The 22,246-nt window shown below is 35.4% G+C and overlaps 1 protein-coding gene across 4 annotated transcripts in view; it reads left to right on the top strand.

Moving 5' to 3' along the window:
* The window catches only part of OTOGL (otogelin like), a 172,294-nt gene that overhangs the window by 94,474 nt on the left and 55,574 nt on the right, over positions 1-22,246 (top strand). For all 4 annotated transcript variants that reach the window (XR_011433512.1, XR_011433513.1, XM_023631363.2 and 1 more), the window contains 6 exons: positions 9,940-10,074; positions 14,823-14,972; positions 17,209-17,328; positions 20,054-20,170; positions 21,056-21,212; positions 21,805-21,831. Coding sequence is in view for 2 of the 4 variants with exons in the window: in XM_023631363.2 (XP_023487131.2) it covers positions 9,940-10,074; positions 14,823-14,972; positions 17,209-17,328; positions 20,054-20,170; positions 21,056-21,212; positions 21,805-21,831 (706 nt within the window). In the remaining 2 variants the exon portion in view is untranslated. The remainder of the gene's footprint in view (positions 1-9,939; positions 10,075-14,822; positions 14,973-17,208; positions 17,329-20,053; positions 20,171-21,055; positions 21,213-21,804; positions 21,832-22,246) is intronic.

A 22,246-nucleotide genomic window follows, 5' to 3' on the forward strand; every position in this document is an offset into this window, starting at 1 on the left:
TGCATTATCTTTCATTCATTTAAGAAACAACATTTATGGCCTATTAAATGTTACCTGTGTTAATAAAGACATGTCTACTCCATGTAGTCTGTATTAGGACAAATTTCTCTAAGAAAACTCTGAAGCTATGAAGGCAGGGACCATGCCTAACATTTCTTTTTTGCTTCCCAAATCGTTTTGCAAAATACTGGGCATTTGGTGAACTCTTAATAACTACTTATTTGATCTGTGTTCTGCCTGGCATTTCCTCAACCCCTCATTTGCCTTCACAGTAGAAAAATCATAGTATCTACCATTGTGTTTTTATTATTTATTTATTTATTTTATTGTGGTGACATTGGTTTATAACATTATATAAATTTCAGGTGTACATCGTTATGCATGTCGATTTCTGTGTGGATTACATCATGTTCACCACCTAAAGACTAATTACAATCCGTCACCATACACACGTGCCTAATCACCCCTTTTGTCTTCCTCCCTCCCCTCTTCTCCTCTGGTAATAACCAATCCGATCTCTGTCTTTTTGTGTTTGTTTGTTGTTGTTTATATCTTCTATTTATGAGTGAGATCATCTTTCTCCTTCTGACTTATTTCACTTAGCATAATACCTTCAGGGTCCACTCATGTTGTCACAAGTGGCCAGCTTTCATTGATTTTTATGGCTGAGTAGTATTCCATTGTGTAGATATACCACATCTTCTTTATCCATTCGTCCCTTGATGGGTACCTAGGTTGCTTCCAAGTCTTGGCTATTGTGAATAATGTGGCACTGAACATAAGAGTGCATATATCTTTTATGCATTCTTGTTTTCATGTCCTTTGGATAAATACCCAGCTGTGGAATAGCTGGATCATTATTGTTAATTTTTTGAGGAATCTCCATTCTGTTTTCCATAGTGGCTGCACAGTTTGTACTCCCACCAGTAGTGTATGAAAGTTCCCTTTCCTCCACATCCTCTCCAACATTTACCGTTTCCTGTCTTCTTAGTTATAGCCGTTCTGACAGGACTGAGGTGATATCTCATTGTAGTTTTGATTTGCATTTCCTTGATAGTTAGTGATATTGAACATCTTTTCGTGTGTGTCTATTGGCCATCTGTGTATCCTCTTTGGAGAAACCTCTGTTCAGATCTTTTGCCCATTTTTAAATTGGGTGGTTAGTTTTTTTGTTGTTGAGATGTATGAATTCTGTCTATATTTTGGATATTAACCCCTTCTCAGATATATGGTTTGCAAGTATCTTCTCCCAATTGTTAGGTTGTTTTTTGTTTTGTTCATGGTTTCCTTTGCTGTGCAAAAGCTTTTTAGTTTGATATAGTCCCATTTGTTTATTTTTTCTATTGTTTCCCTTGCCTGGTCAGACATGATACATGAAAATACGCTGCTAAGACCGATGTTGAAGAGGATATTGCCTATGTTTTCTTCTAGAAGTTTCATGGTTTTGGGTCTTACATTGAAGTCTTTAATCCATTTTGAGTTGATTTTTGCATATGGTGTAAGATAATGGTCTACTTTTATTCTTTTGCATGTGGCTGTCCGGTTTTCCCATCACCATTTATGGAAGAGATTTTCCTTTCTCCATTGCATGTTTTTGGCTTCCTTTTCGAAAATTAGCTGTCTGTAGATGTGTGGGTTTATTTCCGGGCTGTTGATTCTATTCCATTGATCTGTGTGTGTGTTTTTGTGCCAGTACCATGCTGTTTTGGTTACTATAGTTTTGTAGTACATTTTGAAATTAAGGAGTGTGATACCTCCAACTTTGGTCTTTTTTCTCAGGATCCCTTTGGCTATTCAGGGTCTTGTTTTTCCACATAAATTTTAGGATTCTTTGTTCTATTTCTGTGAGAAGTGTTGTTAGAACTTTGATACGGACTGCACTGAATCTGTAGATTGCCTTAGGAAGTATGGACATTATCACTATGTTAATGCTTCCAATCCAAGAACGCAGATGATCTTTCCATCTCTTTGTGTCTTCTTCTACTTCTTTCAACAATGTTTTATAGTTTTCAGTGTACAGATCTTTGGCTTCTTTGGTTAAGTTTGTTCCTAGGGTTTTCATTCTTTTTGTTGCAATTGTAATGGGTTTGTATTCTTAATTTCTCTTTCTGGTACTATGTTTTTAGTGTATAGAAATGCAACTGATTTTTGTATGTTGATTTTGTATCCTGGAACTTTACCATATTCATTTATTATTTCTAACAGTTTTTTGGTGGATTAATTAGGATTTTCTATATATAAAAACATGTCATCTGCAAATAATGATGTTTCACCTTAGCACTGTATTTTTAAGTGATGAGTGTTCAGAAAGTATGTTGAGAGAATATTTGCCTCAACTCTGATTCCTGGCAGAATGAAAGTATATTCTTGTGTTTGATGCTGAACTATTGTAACAGTCTTTTTTTTAATTAGTGCTGCAATGTAACAGGACCATTCCATTTAGTAGGCAAGAACCATTAATTTGGCTTTTTGGCTTTATAAACCTGATTTCCTATCATGACTTTAATTTGCCACTACATCCTTCTGTTAAAATGAATACATCATGTTCAATTTCAGATTTTAATAAGATATGCCTGCCTATGTGTGAGAAGACACATCATGGGAAATATTCTTTCAGTCTTTTAGTAAGCAATGAAATTTGGATCACTGATTTAACACCTGGATTAAGATTTATCATTAGGGTTCATATAGTAAGATTAAGATATGAAGAATATTAAAAGTCTGAATTTCAAGTTCTAGAATTATATGTGCCTTTTTTTCTGCCAAAGCAGAAGTACTCTTTTTTAAAAAAAATAATAATAATGTTCTTTAAAAAAGAACATGTGCTTACAAACGAGGGACGTCAGAACTTAGCTTTTACTGAATTTAATTTGGTAATTAAGCAAAAGAAAACTTACTATTAATAATTAATTATAATTATACTAATGAATTATGTATTATATTGTAAAGGACATTTTTACCAAAATTAGTAAAACCAGAACCAGATCCAATAGTTACGATGGTTTGACCAACATATGCTTGATAAGCCAAGAAACATTTTATTTGGCCATGGAGCAGATAGTTTTTTCATACAACAGATAAATTAGTGATTAACCAATGCAACCTAATTTTCTTGAAATTTTGAATATTATCATGCCAGATAGTAAATTTCTCAATGGTTGGATTTTTTCTGTTTCAAGTTTTCTTCAGTAATATATCTTTTTGCTTACTCCATCTGCCCAGCTTCCCGTGGCAGAGCTTTCTTTTTTCTGGAAGAATCAGCGTTTCTTTGAGAAGGATAGAATGGCTGCCAGCACCATCATTTCCTTCTGCTTTCCCAGCGGCAGGTAGCAGTTCTGTGACTAGCAGATATAATTCTTTCTTCCTTGTCAAGCAGCTCTCTTTTCTCCTCGTTCTGCGTACAGATTCCAGGCTTTATCTTTGTGATTTGTAACACATTTTCATCTGGTGAAACTTGTTATTTCTTTGGGCCCTGTGGAGGATCTAGTAATCTAATTTATAAAAATTTCTCTTTTATTTGTCAATTGGACTTTTAAAAGTTAAAACTTACTCACCTTTATGTTAAAAGTGTAATGTTACTTGACCTTCACATTTGAAGAGATATTAAAGTCCTTTTTCTCTTTCATCTCTGGCTTGTGGAGTTTAAATGTAACCTAGTTTTAGGTACAGAATAAGTGCTTACTATATGTTTGTTGATGCTCATCAAACTTTAAAAATCAGGTTCTTTGATATTTTATTCATTTTCAAGGCTGTTCACCCTTTCCTATGAATAGCACATGGAATATAACACATTATTGTTTTTTTATAATGAATACGCTTTTATTTTTGGATGTTTTCAGCAATCTTTTCCTTTTCTTCAACATTTGCCCTTGTAATGTTATCAAAGTAATACATGCACAGATGGAGTTATAAAACACATTATTTTTTAAGTGTGTTGAAGCAAATATAGGACAAATATCATAACTGTATTTCCTTAATTGACTTGTTTAAGAGAAAAAAGAGATGAGAAACCAAACAGTACCTTAACTTGTGCTATAAACTCAAAGAAAAAGAGAACACTGGATGTGTCCAGCAAAAATGGGAAGTATAATATTCCAACTCCCAGATTCAGAGCCAAACTCTACTTCTTTAATCTGTGACAAACCCCAAACACTTCTAGCTTTCTTCTTATAGTTTGTTCTCGGTTAGGTTTTTCAACATTCTCTTCAGGTGATATTTCAGATGTTTCATGCTTTCCTTAAGCCACTGAAACTCTTCTAATTTCATTGCTCTCAAATCCCCCCACCATGCATCATCTTCCACATTAATATTCCTTGTGTGATTTCTGTGGGTCAGGTCCTAGACTGAGAAGTGGGGGCACAATGATGAGCAAAATAGATGTGGGTCTTGCCTCCTTTGAACTTTGGGCTGGTAAGGGAGAGTTGTTAATCACCTAATCACAAAACTCATAAAAAATGCCGCTGTCAAAGTCAATGATGGCCTAAATGCAAAATCCAGTTAAACTTTTAAATGTTTTTCTTTTTTCTTGAAGTCGTTCTTGTCTGGTTTTCTCTGAGGTAATTCTACTGCTTTTCCTGGTCCTTCATCTCTGACCATTCCTCAGTTTCCTCTGCTGGCTCCTTTCCCCAAGAGTATCTTAAAACACCAGTGCTCACAGGTTCTGAGTTTCCACACCTGTGTCCTCTACAAAACTTTTTGCTTCTGATCTCATAGTACCTTGAAGGTACAGATCCTGTTTTATTTATTCGTTTATCCATAGGAAATGAAAACAGAGAGGAAAGGAAGTCAAGACAAATCCATTGCACTCTATTCAGGCAAATATAAAGATCCTAATAGAAATAGAGCTTTCTCTGTCAAATAAAAATAAAATGCAAATTATACAATATTGTGGCACCTCAGCAAAATATTAAAAAAAGAGAAAAAAAGAGCTAGCATATAAAAATCAGATGAGGATTTCATTCTGAATAAAAGTTACTCCCCATAAAGTAAAAATATTTTGTACTTTCTAGAAGTTATGAAAGAGATGATGGAATTAGTCAAATAAGAAATTAAATTATGTTAAGGGAATATAATTAAATGAAAAAGGAAATAGTAAAATTAAGGAACAAATTGAGGCCCTAAAACATTCTAAGATTGATACATAAGTATTTCTTTTAAAAGATGATAAATGTACTATCTTTCTCTTACTTTTCCTTCCTTTGACCATCCTAAAGGTGATCGGTGATAGCCTTTTTCCCTAAAAAATTATTTTGTTGTTCTTCACTGACTTCCTGTTTACCAACTATGATTGTCTCCAAATCTCTTTTTCCAGCTTAGTTTCATAGAAGAAAAACTACTTTAAAACTATCAGAAAGTTTTAGATTCAGAAGATGGGTAGCCAATTTAAAATTTTCTTCAAATAGGAATCGTTTGTATGTATTAACCGTCTTTAAGCCAATCATCTTTGTTCCCTAAAAATGAGATTCTTAATGTGGTTTGTCTTCTGAGTGCGTGTTGGCTTGCAAACTCCACAGCTTCCCAAATGAAATCTGAACTGGTCCCTGCACGGGGCGGGCAAGTGGAGATGGAAGAGAGAGCAGGTCACTCCAGATGTGTAGGTGGCAGTTTTAATGAGCCAGGGAGCTTACATAGGAGGCTTGTCTTGGGCAGCCACAAGAGAGTAGATCTCCACACTCACCTGCCAGAACCTTAAAAGTTCATCTAGAGGCCTGAACTGGGTTCAGTCATGTATGCCATCCAGATCACCCCACCAACGCAATCTCTTCAAGGCTGAGTCCTTGAAAATGGCTCTGGCTGTGGGCATAGTGGACAGAACATACATTCCAAGGACAGAGTGGGGCGTGGGGAGTCTCTGATTGTCCAGGTCCAGCCTCCAGGTCAACCAGATGTCATGTCCTCTCCATGACCTCCCCTAACAATGCAGTTTTCACTTATATTGTATATGTCACAAACATGCTGAAGACAAAGGAGTCAGAGGCAGAAAGACAGCGACTTGGACGTTTATTGATATTTAGTATAATATATCTTGTCTATATAGCAGTGGATATTTTCAACTCAAATCAGTTCTTTATAGTTTTCTAAAATTTATATATCAGCAAAATTAGAAATGTTTTAAATTAAATTAAATTAAATTATATGGTAAAATCTCAGATAAAATACCCTCCAGTTCTGATACATTAATACTGCCAAAGTTAAAATGGAAATGAAACCTATGTTAATTTTATTTAATTTTTAAAATAAAATTAAATGAATAAAACTTTGTAGAATACTTTGGCGTATTTTTTTAATCTATTTGAATAAGAAGATGAAAATCTTGGAGTTTACTGAATTAATTCTTTAAATGCCCTTTCAGGAAATTAGTATTTAAATAATTTTCTACTTTATCCATGTAAGTTAATTCTTAAATATTTTATCTTTGAAATTTTAAGCAAGATGATTGTGATCTTTTATCTATAAGATTTATTTCCATTACTAAACTTAGATAGTAAAGTTCAGTATTTACTTTGCAGTGTAATAGTCTGCATACTTAGATAATAGACCCTATGTATTTAAATCTAACACATTTCAATAGCACTTTGGCATAGGTTTTCCAGTAATTGTTTCTCTATATTTCTATTTTTAATTAATTAATTAATTAAGTCTACACTTCATGCCTCTATGCTAGGAGCTGTCAAAGGTACACTTATTAAGACATTAGCTTTACCCTCAATTGATTTACATTTGGGGGAATCATTAATACAGGAAGCTAGAAGACTGGGTGGAACGACAGCTCAGCGGTGGGAATGTAACTGATTTTGATTAGAGAAAGAGTAAACAGGGAAGTCTCACGGGAGGGGGAGGCACTGGTCCTGGAGTATTTCTCCTCATTATAACTCGCTTCCTTATCAGCGTTTTTCAAGCAGATTTCTTTCCTAGTGACCCAGCACCTTAGGATGGTTTTCCTTCTCTGGCACTCTGGTTAAGCGCTTGCTATTCAGGAAACAAACAGTAGGGGGTGCTGTGGTAATTTGCGTGAAAACCCTAAGGGCAATAACATCGGGAGGAAAAGCCTGACCAGGACAGTGCACTTCACACAGGTGACGACTGAGGGGTGTGGCTTCGCCTCCTGGGTAGCAGGAAGTCGTGGATGCTCTGATGTCGTTCATGCAGCTGGACAACCTCCGTGTGGCTGCTCTTCTCTCTACTTGCTCGGGCTTGCTTGTGTAACTCTCCTTTGTGTACTTCTTCTCTGTCTTTGCTTCAGTTCAGTCATTATTCTGCTTCCTCCATAGCTTAAGCTTGCTCTCCCCTTTTCAGCCCCCACTCTACCTTCTATCTATCTCTGTCTATTCGTCCTCAGGTCTTACTACAAAGCTTTTCTTTTTAAAATCGCTGTTTTCTGGTTCAAATTTGAGAGAGATTTAATTGGCTAGAGCTGTCTTTTTTCCAAGTTCCTTGGCCCATCAATGAATGTGGTGCTTTGGGTCCAATCAGCTATAGGATATAAAACATGACCGCCCACAGCTACTGTATCAGCAGGAACTTTGTGTGGGCTAGTTCCCCTTAAAAGGGGCTGGGGCTGTGACAGGTTATTAGACTGAAACATGTAGAGTAAAATAATATACCACGTTGAGAGGTGCTGACATTTTATGTTTCAGAATTACTTGGGAGAATATTCTCTATCAATGTTTTCAGTACCTGAGAATAAAGGGTTTGAGGAATCCGTGTGGCACATTGATGCTGACCTTTTCCCTCTAGCTTTGTAATTATTGCTTACCATGTTGCTTAGCAACTGTGTAGCATTATCTCCAAACCCAATATTAACTTAAAATACATTAGAAATGGAAATTGTAGAAACATGACTCTTAGGAATTGATATTGTTTCAAGTTAGTGTCAGCATAAAATGATATTATAAGGCAGGCCATACAATATAGAATATTTCTTGGCATTTCTGATTTAATATAAAGAATAAAGCAAACACTGAGGCACTTTAATTAATAGTAATAGAAATGTAATGGCAATAGAAGCCTTTAAGCCATCTTTTCAGTTCTCTTAATCTAAATAACTATCCCTGAGAGGAAGAGCAAAACAAAACCCTGAATTTTATACTTTTTTCTTCTTTGAAAATCATTCGCAAAGGCAGAAAAATGTAGCATTATTTTTTTTGAGTAGTACAATGCCATAATCATCTTAATGACCCTTATTATTCTCCTTTTCAAAATTTAGGCAATGCTTTGTGAAAGTATTGTTTAAGAATAAGCAAAAGCTCTCAGTTCCTATGAAGAAAGGAAAAATGGGTCACAGAGGGACACATTAATTACTCTGTCAACATCATTCGTCGAAAACCTACCCTCTAGGCACTATGCTATAATAATTACCAATAAGATGGGAAGAATTTGGCCAAGCCAAGAGATATATTGAGCTAGGGTTCATATTACTGGTTATGTGAAAAACTAAGTGTGGAGAATTTCCATCAAGACCTGTATGACTTCCAAACATTTAAAGAATTTTCTCACAATGAAGATAAACACTGGTCCATATGCCTAAAAATGAAAAGGATTCAGGAAATACACGTGTGCCTTTGAAAATTGGACACTGAGTTGAAAGAGAAACGTCATTTTCCTTCTGATAAAATTCTCATCTTCTCCAAGTTAGTGGAAGGGCTCCTAGAGCAGTGGCTTTAACTTCTGAAGGGATAAGAACTGCTTCAAAATTTGACCAAAAACGTGGACTTTCTTCCTAGAAAAATTACAGATACTCAAAAGCAACATTTCACAATGAATTTCCAGGGTATGTAGAACTACAGAAACTTATCATGAAACTGGACACAAAATTAGAACCCTGATTCTGGAGAGTGTTCTTGGTGGGTGGAGTGGAGGGTTGTCAAAGGAAAGCGAGGGGCTTAGATGTAGAGTGTGTGCGGCTAAATGATATTCTCTGAAACTAAGAATTCCACATAAGTTACAACTGACTTTCCTCCTTAACCATTGCTAGACCCTTCCTAATTTCTCTACAAATGGCATACGAAAAAACTAGGGTTTTGAACTCTGTCTCTGCTCTTATTTAGCTAAGTGTTCTTGGACATCAATTAATCCTCCTTAACCTCTGTTTCCTGATATGAAAATGGACGTATTACTTAATTCAAAAAATTATGATAAGAATTACATGAGATGACATACATGAAGTTCCAAGGAAGCCCTCACATGATATGCACTGTTTTATTTGCTAATGTGTACCAAAGTTTTGTATCTATTTCAATTTTTTTTTTAAAGATTGGCACCTGCACTAACATCTGTTGCCAATCTTTATTTTTCTTCTTCTTCTCCCCAAAGCCCCCCCCCGCCCCGCCCCAGTACATAGCTGTATATCCTAGGTGTGAGTACTTCTGGTTGTGGCATGTGGGACGCCACATCAACATGACCTGAAGAGCGGTGCCAGGTCTGCGCCCAGGATCCGAACCAGCGAAACCCTGGGCCACCGAAGCGGAGCGTGCAAACTTAACCACTCAGCCACAGGGTGGCCCCTCTATTTCAATTTTAACTTATCGGCAAATAATTATTTAGCCAGAAAACTCTTTAAAGTAAAACAAGAGATGTCTGAAATGAAAATAATTATTTTAAAATTTCCCTGAGGGACATGTCTTTGTTGGGTATTTATTAGAAAAAAAAACTGGTTGATAAATTTGAGCTGTAGTAATGAAATGGGAAAAATGATTAGTTATAACAAAATTTTAGCAGAGATATTAGAGATAAGTATTTACAGATTAGCTATCTTGGTATATTTTAATAAAATTCTTCACATTATTAGAGCAAAATGATTTTGTTTTAGAGGTAAGTTGTATTTCAATTTCAATGCAATCCATTGTAAATCCCAGTCTTCTTTAAGATTTGTTAATAACAAATAACTAAAAATAATAAATACTATGCATTTGTATTAATAAAATATTTTTGACATTTCAGAGTGCAGATGATTCAGATATATCTGTCATTGCCCAGAACAAGAAATGCTTTGATAATGACATTGTTTGTTCTAAAAGTGTTTTGATTTCAGTTGGAGACACTGAAATTTACCTGAATGATACTCCTTACAAACAGGTTAGTGAATTATTTCTTTTAGGATCATTTTAACTTGTCCTAAGGATACTGAAAATAAAATAGAAACAATTTGGGGTACTTTTCTCTGTAAATGATTACAAGATTTAGATTTCTTTTTCTTTGTCATTTTATGTGGCTTCAGTAAGTCAAGCTTGACTTATCTCTTTTTCACACTCCACTGCTCCATATTCCAGTTCTTTCCTCTTGTCTTCATTGCCATGGTCACCATTTTGGCCCTAGCCACCCTCACCTATTACCTGGATTACTTCAACATCCTCCAATCTAGACTCCTGGTTTCCAGTATTCATTCCTCCTCTCTAATCCATCCTGCCACACTGCAGCCAAGGTGATTTTTCTAAAATGAAAATCAAACCTCCTGTCAGTCTAGTGCTTCAAAACCTTCAAATGACTTCCCATTGCCCTTTCAAGGACTCATCAATCCCATTGCCTACTTAACTCACCTCTCATCACTTTCTGCTTTTAGGCCATGTGCCAGAAGTTGGAGCTTTTCTCAGTTCTTCACATGCACTATGTTCTTTCTCTCACCTCTGGTTCTTCATGAATGCCATTGCTTCCACTTGGATCAATCTTTCCATTTGACTTATTCCTATGTGATAGGTCTCATCTCATCTCTCTCAGGGAGCTCCTCCTTCATGCCATCAAGTGCCCTGTTATGCGTGAATCACACTTGAGCGAAATTACCTATGTGGCTGTCTATCTTCTCCATTTCTGTGAGAATTTGGACCATTAGGACCGCTGTCTCCATTGTTCATCCTTGTATCTTTGGAGCCTGCCCAATTTGAAACAATGAATAACTTTCATTCATTCATTTATTCATAATGTCTGCTGTGTACTAAAATCTATGTTAATTATTGGAACTAACACAATGCAAAGACACTATGCTTGCCTTTAAGGAGCTTATACTCAGGGGAGGAATACATTCAAGTAAATAAGGATGTGCAGTGTGATGTGCCATGGCAGGGGTGTGTATAGGATGGTATGGGAATCCCTGAGAAGAAGACCTAAGCCAACGTGGATGTTTGGGGTAGTTGTGAAGAGCACAGACTTTGGAGGCAGTCGATGCTGACTTTGAACCCCAGTTCTGTCACCTTCTTGCTGTGTCACTTTGGGCAGGCCCTCGAGGCGCTTAACCTCTCCAAGCTGCAACTTTCCCATCTGGCAATTTGGGAAGTTTACAGAATCGACTTCTTTAGTTCCTATGAGGGTTAAATGAAAGAATGAATTTCAAGAAAAGTCTGTCCTCTTCTTCTTCACCTTCCTTATTTTGGAAGGCTCAGAAGACATGCTCTGGATTAAATGATTTGAACTGAGTCTTAAAGGATGAGTAGGTATTAGCCAGATGAAAAGAGAGAGTAGAGAGGCATTTAATACAGAGGGAGGATCGTGTTGAAAGGAACGGAGCTGAAAGGTAAAATGGCGTGTTTGGAGAACTGCGGGTGGTTGAGTTTGGTTGAAGAGTATGGGGATAGTGGAGGGAGGGCGTGGCAGCGAGATTCGGGGAGGAGTGTCCAGACTGACTTCAAGGCAGGGGGCGTGGGGGCGAGGGCAGTAGAACGGAGGCTGATTCCAGACCACAGAGCCTCTTGAATGGTGTAAGATATTTGCACTTATTTTACAAGTAAGAAATTTTGGAGATGAGAAGTGACATGATCTGACATATGGCCTTTGAAAAGTGGCTATTTTTTCTTTTTTAGATTTTAAAATAGTGTTTCTAAAAATTTGGTGTGAAAAACTTCTCCATTAAAATAATCTGGAATATTTATTGTAAGAGCTGATTCTTCGCCCCACCTCAGTAATTAGAATGGCTGAGGTTGAGAATGAAAATCAAGATTTTTAGTGGTACCCCAAATTCTTCTGCACACTAACGTTTGAGAACCAGTGCTCTAGAACATACCTTTTATTTCATTCAGAAACATTGAGACCAACCAGGCAGCGATCAAGTTTTGGGCAAAACAGAGTTTCTGCAGTCACCTTGACATCCTTTTGAACTAATTGCTGCAGTTTAGTACAACCACCAGCAAGATATTCTTTTAGAGGTGAAGGTTCTCTCTAAGAATAGGGATGTGATTCAAAAAAAAAGAAAAAACTGAAGAGAAAATGGTAAATGCTCTTATGAAAACAGTTGGACACATTTTTGAAGTGGTAATTACAGCTGTGTGTAACTTTCAACTTCAATTTTCACCTGTAAGCAGATGCTGAAGAATCTCCTTCACGGAGGTCATGATGTATGAAGGAAGAAGAAAAGTCGTAAAAATAGTTTGATCCTAACAAATCCCCTGCTAGTGTTTGTTTTTGAACATGAAAAGTGAAAATAAGTACCATTTATTTTATGGCAGATGGATTACTCATTTAAGGAAAGAAAATAAACCTTTTTTTCTTAATAAATGCGCAATTCTAATTTTATCAAATATGTAAGATATAAACATTTTGTGAATTTATTTAAGCTGTACTTTAAATGCTTTAATTCTCCACAGTTACAGCTTCTCTTTCTAACATCACTAGAGTTTGTTTAAAGTGCTATGATTCTCATCCGAATTGGAGGTGTCTATATTGGGCAATTCATAATACCTCACTCTTCTAAGGAGAAGCATCCTTACTTCCTAATCTGAGAAAAAAGAGAACAGTATCTCCTTTTGACCAGAAGGATTATTTGTCCTGTCATAAACTGCCCTGTGTAACAAAAATGAAGGATTTTACCTCTACAGGTAAATAGGAAAGATGTTTTACATCAGGATAATTGATGCAAAACCAACCTGAAGGAAATTTGATCATAAGATGCTTTATCCAAAATTCATGTTGTGTTCTAGTGGTAAGTCAACCAATCTGAGGGAACTTTAATAGAAAAATACATGAAAGAATATTTCATGGATTTAAAAGGAGCTAGAAGCTACAAATATTTCATTTACTTGCCTTAATTGTTGCTGGAAGGTGAGACCTGTGAACAGGCCAGTGCAGGAAGGTGTTAAAAATACATGAGTCGTGCCTTGGTCTAGAAGCGGAGGACGCCACCATAAACTTGACAAAATACATCTTTCAAGGAGCTAACATTCACATGGGGGAAAGATGGATAACAAAGCCAAAGTCAGGTCCGGCAATAGAAAGGCACTGAAAAATGTAATCAAAACAATAAAAATAGGTTCTATGGCAGAGAGTGACTTGGGGCAGGACAGGCTACACAATGCATGCACCTAGTGAAAAATGAAAATGTGGGGCCCCTAGTCCAAAACAGGAAAACAATTCTTTCCTTTGTTTTGCAGTCTCTCTTGACCTGTAGTGATGTCTTTTTCTTTATCATTTAGTGCCTTGCTCACTAAGGCACACGGAAACTCCCAGGTTGGGTGCAGACTCTCACAGGCACGCAGGGCCTTGCCCCATACCTCCAGCTTGGCACTTTGGAGTAGAAGGAACTGAGGTCAGGTAGCATCTGTTAATAACATATACAGTTATACACAATATATACTGTCATATACAATATGCTGAGCACTTATAAATACGACCTTGCTCTAGGAGACCGAAAACTTATCATGGCTATGACTAAGTTTATTTAATTTTCCCTATGGTACTTTTATAAAAATGTCTACTGCAATATAGTGTTTCCAAGCTATGCTTTTATTATTACTTGGAGGAGAAAAATAACCAAACGATTTCATATTTTCTTCACAATTTTTATTTTGCTTCTGGATAAATTTGTTTTACTTACTTTGATTTAACCATGTAATTTTGAAAACTGTGTAATTGTGAAGTTATTATATGAGTTAATTTCAATGTCAAACTCAGTGTAATCTTTTGTAGAGACTAGCCCCTGCTCATAAAGAATATTGTACATTCTCATTTTAGGCTAAAGAGACTCTAAATTTTCCCAATGGGTTCCGTCTCTAGTCTCCCTACTATTATACTTTCTTCACATAAAGTATTTTCTTTTAATCTACAAACATGGTCAGTCACTTTCCTATTCAAAAGTATTGAGAATATTTTTTGCATGGAATAACCGCCCTTGACTATACAGGTGTCTTGGTTGCAAAGGATCTCAGACTATGCTTGCCATGGAATCCATACTCTCGTCCTTTGGTGCTCTCCTTAGTCCTGAACAAATCTTAGACTTTCCTGCCCCTTAAGCGTTTATTAAAGTGATTCCTTTTGTTTGGAGTGATTTCTTCTCCATTCTCTTTTCCAGCCCCATATACCTTCCGATGTATGGTCTTGTACAGATCAGTTCATAATCCACCCCTTGAGGAAGCCTTTCTAAGTCCTTTGTCCCTTTGATGGCAGTTCATTCCTCCCCGCCACGTATATATGTGTGCATGTGTGTGTATGTCTGTATATATATATGCACAAACACACACACACACACTTTGTGCTTTTGTTGTTCAGTTATGCAGGCAACGTCCTACATAGAAATCATTTATTCATCATCAGTATAGAATTTCTGAGTCAGCAGATGTACCCTTTGTGTCCTCTCTGTCCACGCTCTGTTTATCTCTTTTCCGTATTGAAACACTTTTTCCTCTTTGCTCTTTTATCTGTGTTGAGCCCATCTCCAGTTTGTGTCTCATTACCTATTTTATATATTTCCTATTTTATGCATTTGTTTTGTCTTTTACTACAGAATTCATAAAAGACAGGGACAAGCAAAAATACTAGTACGTGGATATTTATTGGTGGCTATTAACTTAATTAATGTTTACGATGAATTCATTTTTTTCTTTATTTTGTTGTTGTTTTTTAAGAAACGATCAGGGTTTTTTCTGGAAAATAAACCTACATACCAGCTTTGGAAGGCAGGGTACTACATAGTAGTGTACTTTCCAGGGGAAGATATCACTCTTCTTTGGGACACAAAGACAACCATTCATATCAAAGTTGGACCACAGTGGAAGGTAGGTCAACCTAAGCTCCAAATGAGATGCAAAAAATGAAATTACATTTACCTTTTGATGTTTTATGGAAATAAAATGATTGATGTTTTCCTTTAAGAACTAGGTTATATTTTCAGAATTACTAACTCATTCACCAGTGTAGAACAACTTTACCTACCAGGTACAGTGTTGCGTTCAGTTCTCTTTGACTTTAACTTTTCAGTATCCAGTTTTCCAAAGTTACTTGGGTCAGCTTCCTTCTTCCCACCCCCTTCAGTGTGGTCATGTGATATGTTTATAATACACTTAGAGTCATTTGTTACAATCTACATTCCATCTTTTCCTCCACATTTTGGATATTTTTTTAAAGTTTACCTATAGTAAAATTATTTTTTTAAATGTAAAAAATTTATTCTTATGATCTACAGTTCTATGGATTTTGACAAATGCATGGAGTTGTGTGTCTACCACCACAGTTCTATATAGAACAGATCTATCAACTCCCAAATTTCTCCCATGTCGCCCCTTTATTGTCACCTCCTAACTCTACCTTCCAACCCCTGGCAACCAGTGATCCATTTTCCATCCCTATAGTTTTGCCTTTTCAAAATATAATATAAATGGAATCCTACAATATACAGCCTTTTGGGTCTGGCTTCTTTGACTTGGCAAAATACATTTAAGAGTCATCCTTATTGTTGACTGAATTAATAGTTTGTTCCTTTATCCTGCTGAGTAGCATTTTGTTGTGTGGATGTACCAGTTTGTTTTATCTATTCATGGTTGAAGATTCGATCTGGATTGTTTCCAATTTTCAGCAATTTGTATTTTAAATTGTTTTAAATCTTCTTTTCTATTAAATATTGTAGTATTATTAAATATGTTTATTTTAAATGTTTAAAATTTTCTTAAATATTTTAAAGTTGTTTTTAAAACATTGATATATTTTAAAAATCCAGTTTATCTGAAATTGAAATTGAGACTTGTGGATATAATCTGTCGCAAGTAAGGGAAAAATCGGGATAGTAACAACATGTTCTCATAAAACTATGGAAAAATACACATTTAAAAGATTTTAATATATTGCAAATTTGAGATATAATTGTATATTGAAGACATTTTCTTTCCCCTAAGTGAGATAAAGCCCAAAGATCTATTCCTAGGTGTTTGCTGGCTTCTTGCATTTCTTTGGTGAAGGTGAAATACTTTTGTCATTGCTATGCTTCTTTAAATATTTTTCTCTACTCTTCTCCATCATTATCCTCCCTTCCCTAGTTTTTGGAAACAAATTAGCCATTTATTTTTATACATCCCCCCTACTGCTGCGTTAAATCTTTGGGTGACCGGTGGTGGAAGTGGATGCTGTCTTTGCATAGATATTGTGGCTGCTGAGAGCAGAGGTCATGGCAGCTGTAATACTAGGGTTATTGTCAGCTTTGCCAGAAACACAGGCCGCCTACTTCACCATTCAAGAAAGGCTATATTTCATTCTCTAGTATGGAGAGAGCTCAGTTTGTTTAATTTCAAAGTTTTAAGGAGGATTTCCGTTGTTTTTAGAAGGTCATTCTTTCCTGTACTCTTAGTCTACCTTGTTCCCCTAGGAATGAAGTTTTTCACATTATTTGAGAAAATGCATTGGACATTGTTGATGTAAATGATCCATATGGCACTTGCGGTAACCATTTCACAACCCATAACAATCTTTATAAAAATTAGGTAAAACTTGGATTTCAATTATTGTGTCTCATGGTTGCATGATTTGTGAATATTAAAGTTAACTTTTTCTTTGAAAGTTATGTTTTGAATGTTGTGCTTTTCAAATCTGATGTAGAGAAAACTAAATTATTCTTATTGTTTCAACATATATAGTGTTATAAAACCTTAAACGTGTCAGGAGATAGATCTTTCATCACTAAAAATTTATTTACATATATATATATAGTGTATATATATACACACACAGACATACTGTAGTGTTTGTATTATACTTTTCCAAGTTACTTATGTTGTTAGTTATATCAATGCTAAGACATTGGTAACGGTGGAAAGATAAAATTTAGGGAATGATAAAACATTTTTGAGAATTTGAAATAATTGTTAAACTTAATTAAATATGTATGAAATTCCACTTTCTTGAAACGTGTTTTAAATGGTTGTGAAAATTCTCAAAATGTCTATTTTAAAATTTTAATGAACATGAGTCCTTAAATGTTGAAATGAGCATAGACTATTCCATGTTAATTTTCTTTTACTTTAGAACAAACTCTCAGGATTATGTGGGAACTTTGACAAATGTACTTCAAATGATATGACCACATCTAATAACTTAGAAGTCAGAAATGCCCAGGTATTTGGAGATAGCTGGGCATTGGGACAGGTAAGTTGAATACATGTGTTTTAGAACTAAACAAATATTTTTTGATATATTTATTCACTGGAACATATGACTCTTACAAGAAAAATTATTTACGTAAAACTATTTTATGTAATATTTGTATAGTAATTCACAGTTGACAAACCACTTTCTCATTTATCTTCTTATATCATTCTTGTGACAACCTTGCAATATGAAGGATATTTCCCCATATTATAGACGAAGAAATTGAGGCTCAGGAAGGTTAAATGATGGGTCTAATATTATAAATTTAGGAAGAAGCAGAGGCAACATTCACATCTTCTAATCTCACACTTTTCATTCCATAGCAAAATGCTTTATCAATCTGTTTGTGTTTTGAATGATGTAACTTTTGCCAACTCAAAGCAAGGAATAAATAAAGGCAGAATTTCTTAACTTGTTAACTCTTAATTTGTTCGCTGGAACATGGCTGTGTGTGGGGGCGTGGGGAAAGGTGGGGAGTGGATTTGTGGTCAACTACCTTTGGGAGCAGTTTGAATAAATTATTAGATATATTTCTTTTTTGAAGGATTTCTTGAAGCATCATAAGCACCCAAGAGAGGGAGTGTTTGAAGTATTTCCCAAACTTAATGACACAGAAGCTATATTTTCATGTATTAGTTTTCAAGGAAAGAGTGTTTTATGGGACACACTGTGAGAAATGATGAACTCAGAAAATTGAGTCAAATTGGAAATTGGTTCTACTATCTTCTACCTTTTTTTAGCCTGTTTTTCTTTCTACTGAAAGGAGTGTCCACAATTTCCTGATTGGTTACTATTTGGTTAGTTACTTTACTACTTTGTCTAATTTATTTAATATATCTAAATCTCTTCAAAAAAATAAAAGAGGACTGGGGCAAACATCTATTCAGTAAAATTTATGCAGCGTATTTCAGTTAGGTCTAAGCTGAAGAGTGTAAAGATTTTATTTTTTCTTGTATAAGATGTCCACTGTATGGAGAGAAACAAAATCCTTTTTATTACAGCCATCAGAGATCCTGTTACATTTAGAAGTTTTTGAAGAAAAACTTGCCTCTTTTTAAATGAATTAAGTAAAAATTAATTTATAATAATACTTAAATATTTAGACTAATTAAAGAATTTTAAACTCACTAAAATATGTTTTCTTATACCGTGTCATGGACAAATCCGAATATAAAATTTTTTCGTTCAGTAAGTTTTATTTAGCACTTAGTGTTTTCCAGGTTATATGAACACACAATATGATTAAAATGCAGCCTTTGTCGCTAAGGAATTTAGAGTCTAGGTTAGTAGATGAAGTAGAAAAATTAACAAGGAAATTATGAGATAGGGGCTTTGATAGAGGTGAGCACAATGTGGAGTTAATAATGGTCAAAGGAAGGTTCTTGAAGAAGGTGCCATTGAGCTTGAAAAGTGAAGATGATGGGAAAGAGTATAGCAAGGAAGGAGCGAGCAGCCTTAAGAAGGTGTCAGGAAGACTAGAGTAGGATGGTGCCTAATGGGAATTTCAAGAAGTTCAATATGGTGGTGGGGGATTCTTTGAAATAGGGAACGGCTGGAATGCAAAGTATGGAGCTGCAAGATGGGAGTGCCAGGATCTGGACTTAAACCCCTATGCTAGTTAGGAGGCTCTTATAATCTAGCTGGCAATGTTAGGTCTGTGGAGACTTAGAAAACTATATGAATTTGAGAGACATAAAAGATTAAAATCATCAGCGTCTGTTGAAAGGTCGTGTTAGGAAGGATGGATCTGGAAAATTCAAGAAAGTCTCTTACCTTCCTGGCTTATTGGGTAGATGCTGGTGCTCTTCCCTGAGACAGGGCAAAGCCAGGGTGGGGGACAGTGGGGACAGGACAACAGTGTAGAGATAAGTACAGGGTAGAATGTGTTGACAGAGAAGTGAAGAGATGTTTATGTGGAAATGTCCAGTTTTGAGATTCAGGAAAGAGACCTGGGCTGGAAATATGGATTTGGCAGTGACTAGTATATTCAGGCTGTTGAAGCCCTGAGAAGTGTATAGAACGAGAAAAACAGAGGTTTGAGGATCAAGCATTGCAAAGAAGAGAGGGGGAAGGAGAATGGGGAAGGGCAGCCAACAAATTAGGAGGAAACCCAGCAGAAAATGGTGCTACTGAAAACAAATGATAGAGATGTCTAAGCGGGGCAAAGTAACAAACAGAATCAAAGGTAGCGAAAGGTCCAGTGAGATGAAGACTGGACAAGCTGCTTTTATATTTAGTAATGAAGAGCTCATGATGACCCTGCCAGGGCGGTTTCAGGGAGGTGAATTAGAAGAGGCAGAGAGCAAATTGCTGAGTGTATGGGAGGTGAGCCTGTAGACTCATGACTATGTACAACTCCTCAATGGATGGCTTGTGAAGAAATGAAAGAGGTGAAAATTAAAGGAAAGAAAATCGTTTGTTCATGTAATTTGTTTTTTAGTCACGTAAATGCTACATTTAAGACAACTTAAAAATTATTGACCTCTGCTCTCTCTCTCTAATATTGCATGATTTTAATTGTATGTTTACTTGTTTTCAAAAGTAGTGTATGCTATTAACATTGAGTTGGCTGAATGCAGGTGCTTTAGGTACAGTCTATCTAAAAGAAGCAGAATATGTTAGATGCGACTGTGATGGACGAAGTTAGGATAGGTTACTCTGGGTTCAGCTTCAGAAATCACCCCTTTGAAAACTTTCTTTTCTCCCTTAATCTTCTCAACAGTGTGAAAGCCCAAGTGAATCATTTAAACCCTGTGAAGCACATCAAAACAAGTTTCCTTATGCCAAGAAGGAGTGCTCCATCTTGTACAGTGATGTTTTTGCTCCTTGCCACAATGTGGTAAATGAATACTTTAATAAACTTCCAAATTCATGTGGGTACTGCTGTATCTATAATATTGAGATGAACAGGACAAATAATTGAGTTGGCCATTGGATTTTCAGGTGTACTGCCTAACCATTGGTAGGAGGACAAAGTTGGTAGTTTGTTTTTCTGTAGAAGTGATGAATTTAGTTGATTTACTTTCTCCCTCACTCCATCTTATTTAACAACATACATTTGTACAGAATATTTGTAATAATCTGTTTTAGTGTATGAAGCATTTTTACATACATCATCAAAGCCATAAATGATTGACCAAAGCTATAAGTGTTTTTCTCCAGATAATATTGCCAAATAGGCATTCTTCTCCTCAACCCAAAATTTAATTTAAAAGTATTACTAATGGCACAGTTAAAATGGGTTTAGAAGCCCATCACATGATGGGATGTGATTTATTTAGAAATTTAAATTTCTAAATGCCTTTCTAACAGAAAACTTTTAGGTCTCAATAGAAGTTTAGAAAATAGTTTGATATTCATAAAAATCAAGTAAAAGTACAATTGGTAACAACATTCCTTTAATTCTGTGTGAATATACCAATAAGGAAACAATGAACATCTACAAAATATTAATCTGTTATATTGCAGATCCTGAAATTGTATTGGTTTGTAAATACCCTTACATGTTTTGCTAGCTCTTTGAGCTTACATTGGCTTAATCAATTCCTTTCTCCTTTGGGCAATATAGAGGGTGAAGATATTGAGAATTTTCTAGGTGGCAGTGTTAAGCTGATAATTTCAAGTGTTGAAACTCTTATCAGTTAGTTTTCTTTTAGAAGGTTGAATTTTAATCAATTATAGCTAGTACTTACCAAAACTGTTTCATATTTCACTTCATTTTCAGATTGATGTTACTTCTTTTGCCAAAAATTGCCATGAAGACACATGCAACTGTAATCTTGGTGGGGATTGTGAATGTTTATGCACGAACGTAGCAGCGTATGCATACAAGTGCTGTCAGGAAGGGGTATCGGTTCACTGGAGGTCATCTACTATCTGTTGTGAGTACCCACTTAGACCATCATAGGTGGCAACCTTATAAGAAGATCTATATTAATTGTCTTATCATAGAACTAGCACCATGGGACTCTTGGAAATAGACTTTTCTTAAGATGACTAAATTTTATATTCTTCACAATGGAGATAAATTGTAGTATAGCTAAAGGATTTGTAAAAAGAAAAATTTAAGATAACCATCCTCAGAGAAATTGTTTATGACTCCATTCTTCTTATGGCTGTGAAGTTTCACTGTCCTGACTATAGGAAACATATTTTTAAAAACATCATTTTGAATTTGGTTTCAGATTTAACTCTTTAAACTTTTCATTTACTTGTGTAGATGGTAAGTCATCTCAAGAGCAGCTTATGATTGTAACACTTCCAGTTGTCATACCTATAAATTGATCTTATGAAATTTCATTAGTTACAACACAACACTCTTAAAGAATTGTCTTTGCTCAAAGGAAGTTCCCAAATAATGATGTCACTCTGCGTTCTTACACTCTGTCATTGATAAACATGTGACCTTATCACACACATTTAGGTAAGTGGTCAGAGTATTATATAGTTTAATATTTCTTTTTTTTCTTTTAGCACTTGATTGTGAATATTACAATGAAGGTATGTGGCATTTAAAAACTATCACTATAGTATTTTATTAAATGTATCTTCAGATTGAAAGTTTTTGAACAACTTTGCTGGGAACAAAGTATGACTAGTCCATAATTTGGTATATAGCTAAATGAAAGCCTTTGCGTGCTAAAATATGTCTAAATTTCGAAGTATTTGCGTTAAAATTTATTCCCTGCAAAATAAAAGAACGTGTAACTAAGTTCTCAGCACCTGAGGCCCTCAATAATTTTTGAATGAAATGAATGAATGAATGAGTAAAGTTACCTAATTGTTTAGGTAAAAAGGATGAAAGATACACCAAATGCATAACTTTTACCATTATGTGTAAATATAGACGTTATGAAAACTTTTTATTATGTTTTAGAAATCAAAGAAACAAACTATAAATGTGATGGTAATAATA

Source organism: Equus caballus, chromosome 28 (assembly GCF_041296265.1).
Source record: "Equus caballus isolate H_3958 breed thoroughbred chromosome 28, TB-T2T, whole genome shotgun sequence".
NCBI lineage: Eukaryota > Metazoa > Chordata > Mammalia > Perissodactyla > Equidae > Equus > Equus caballus.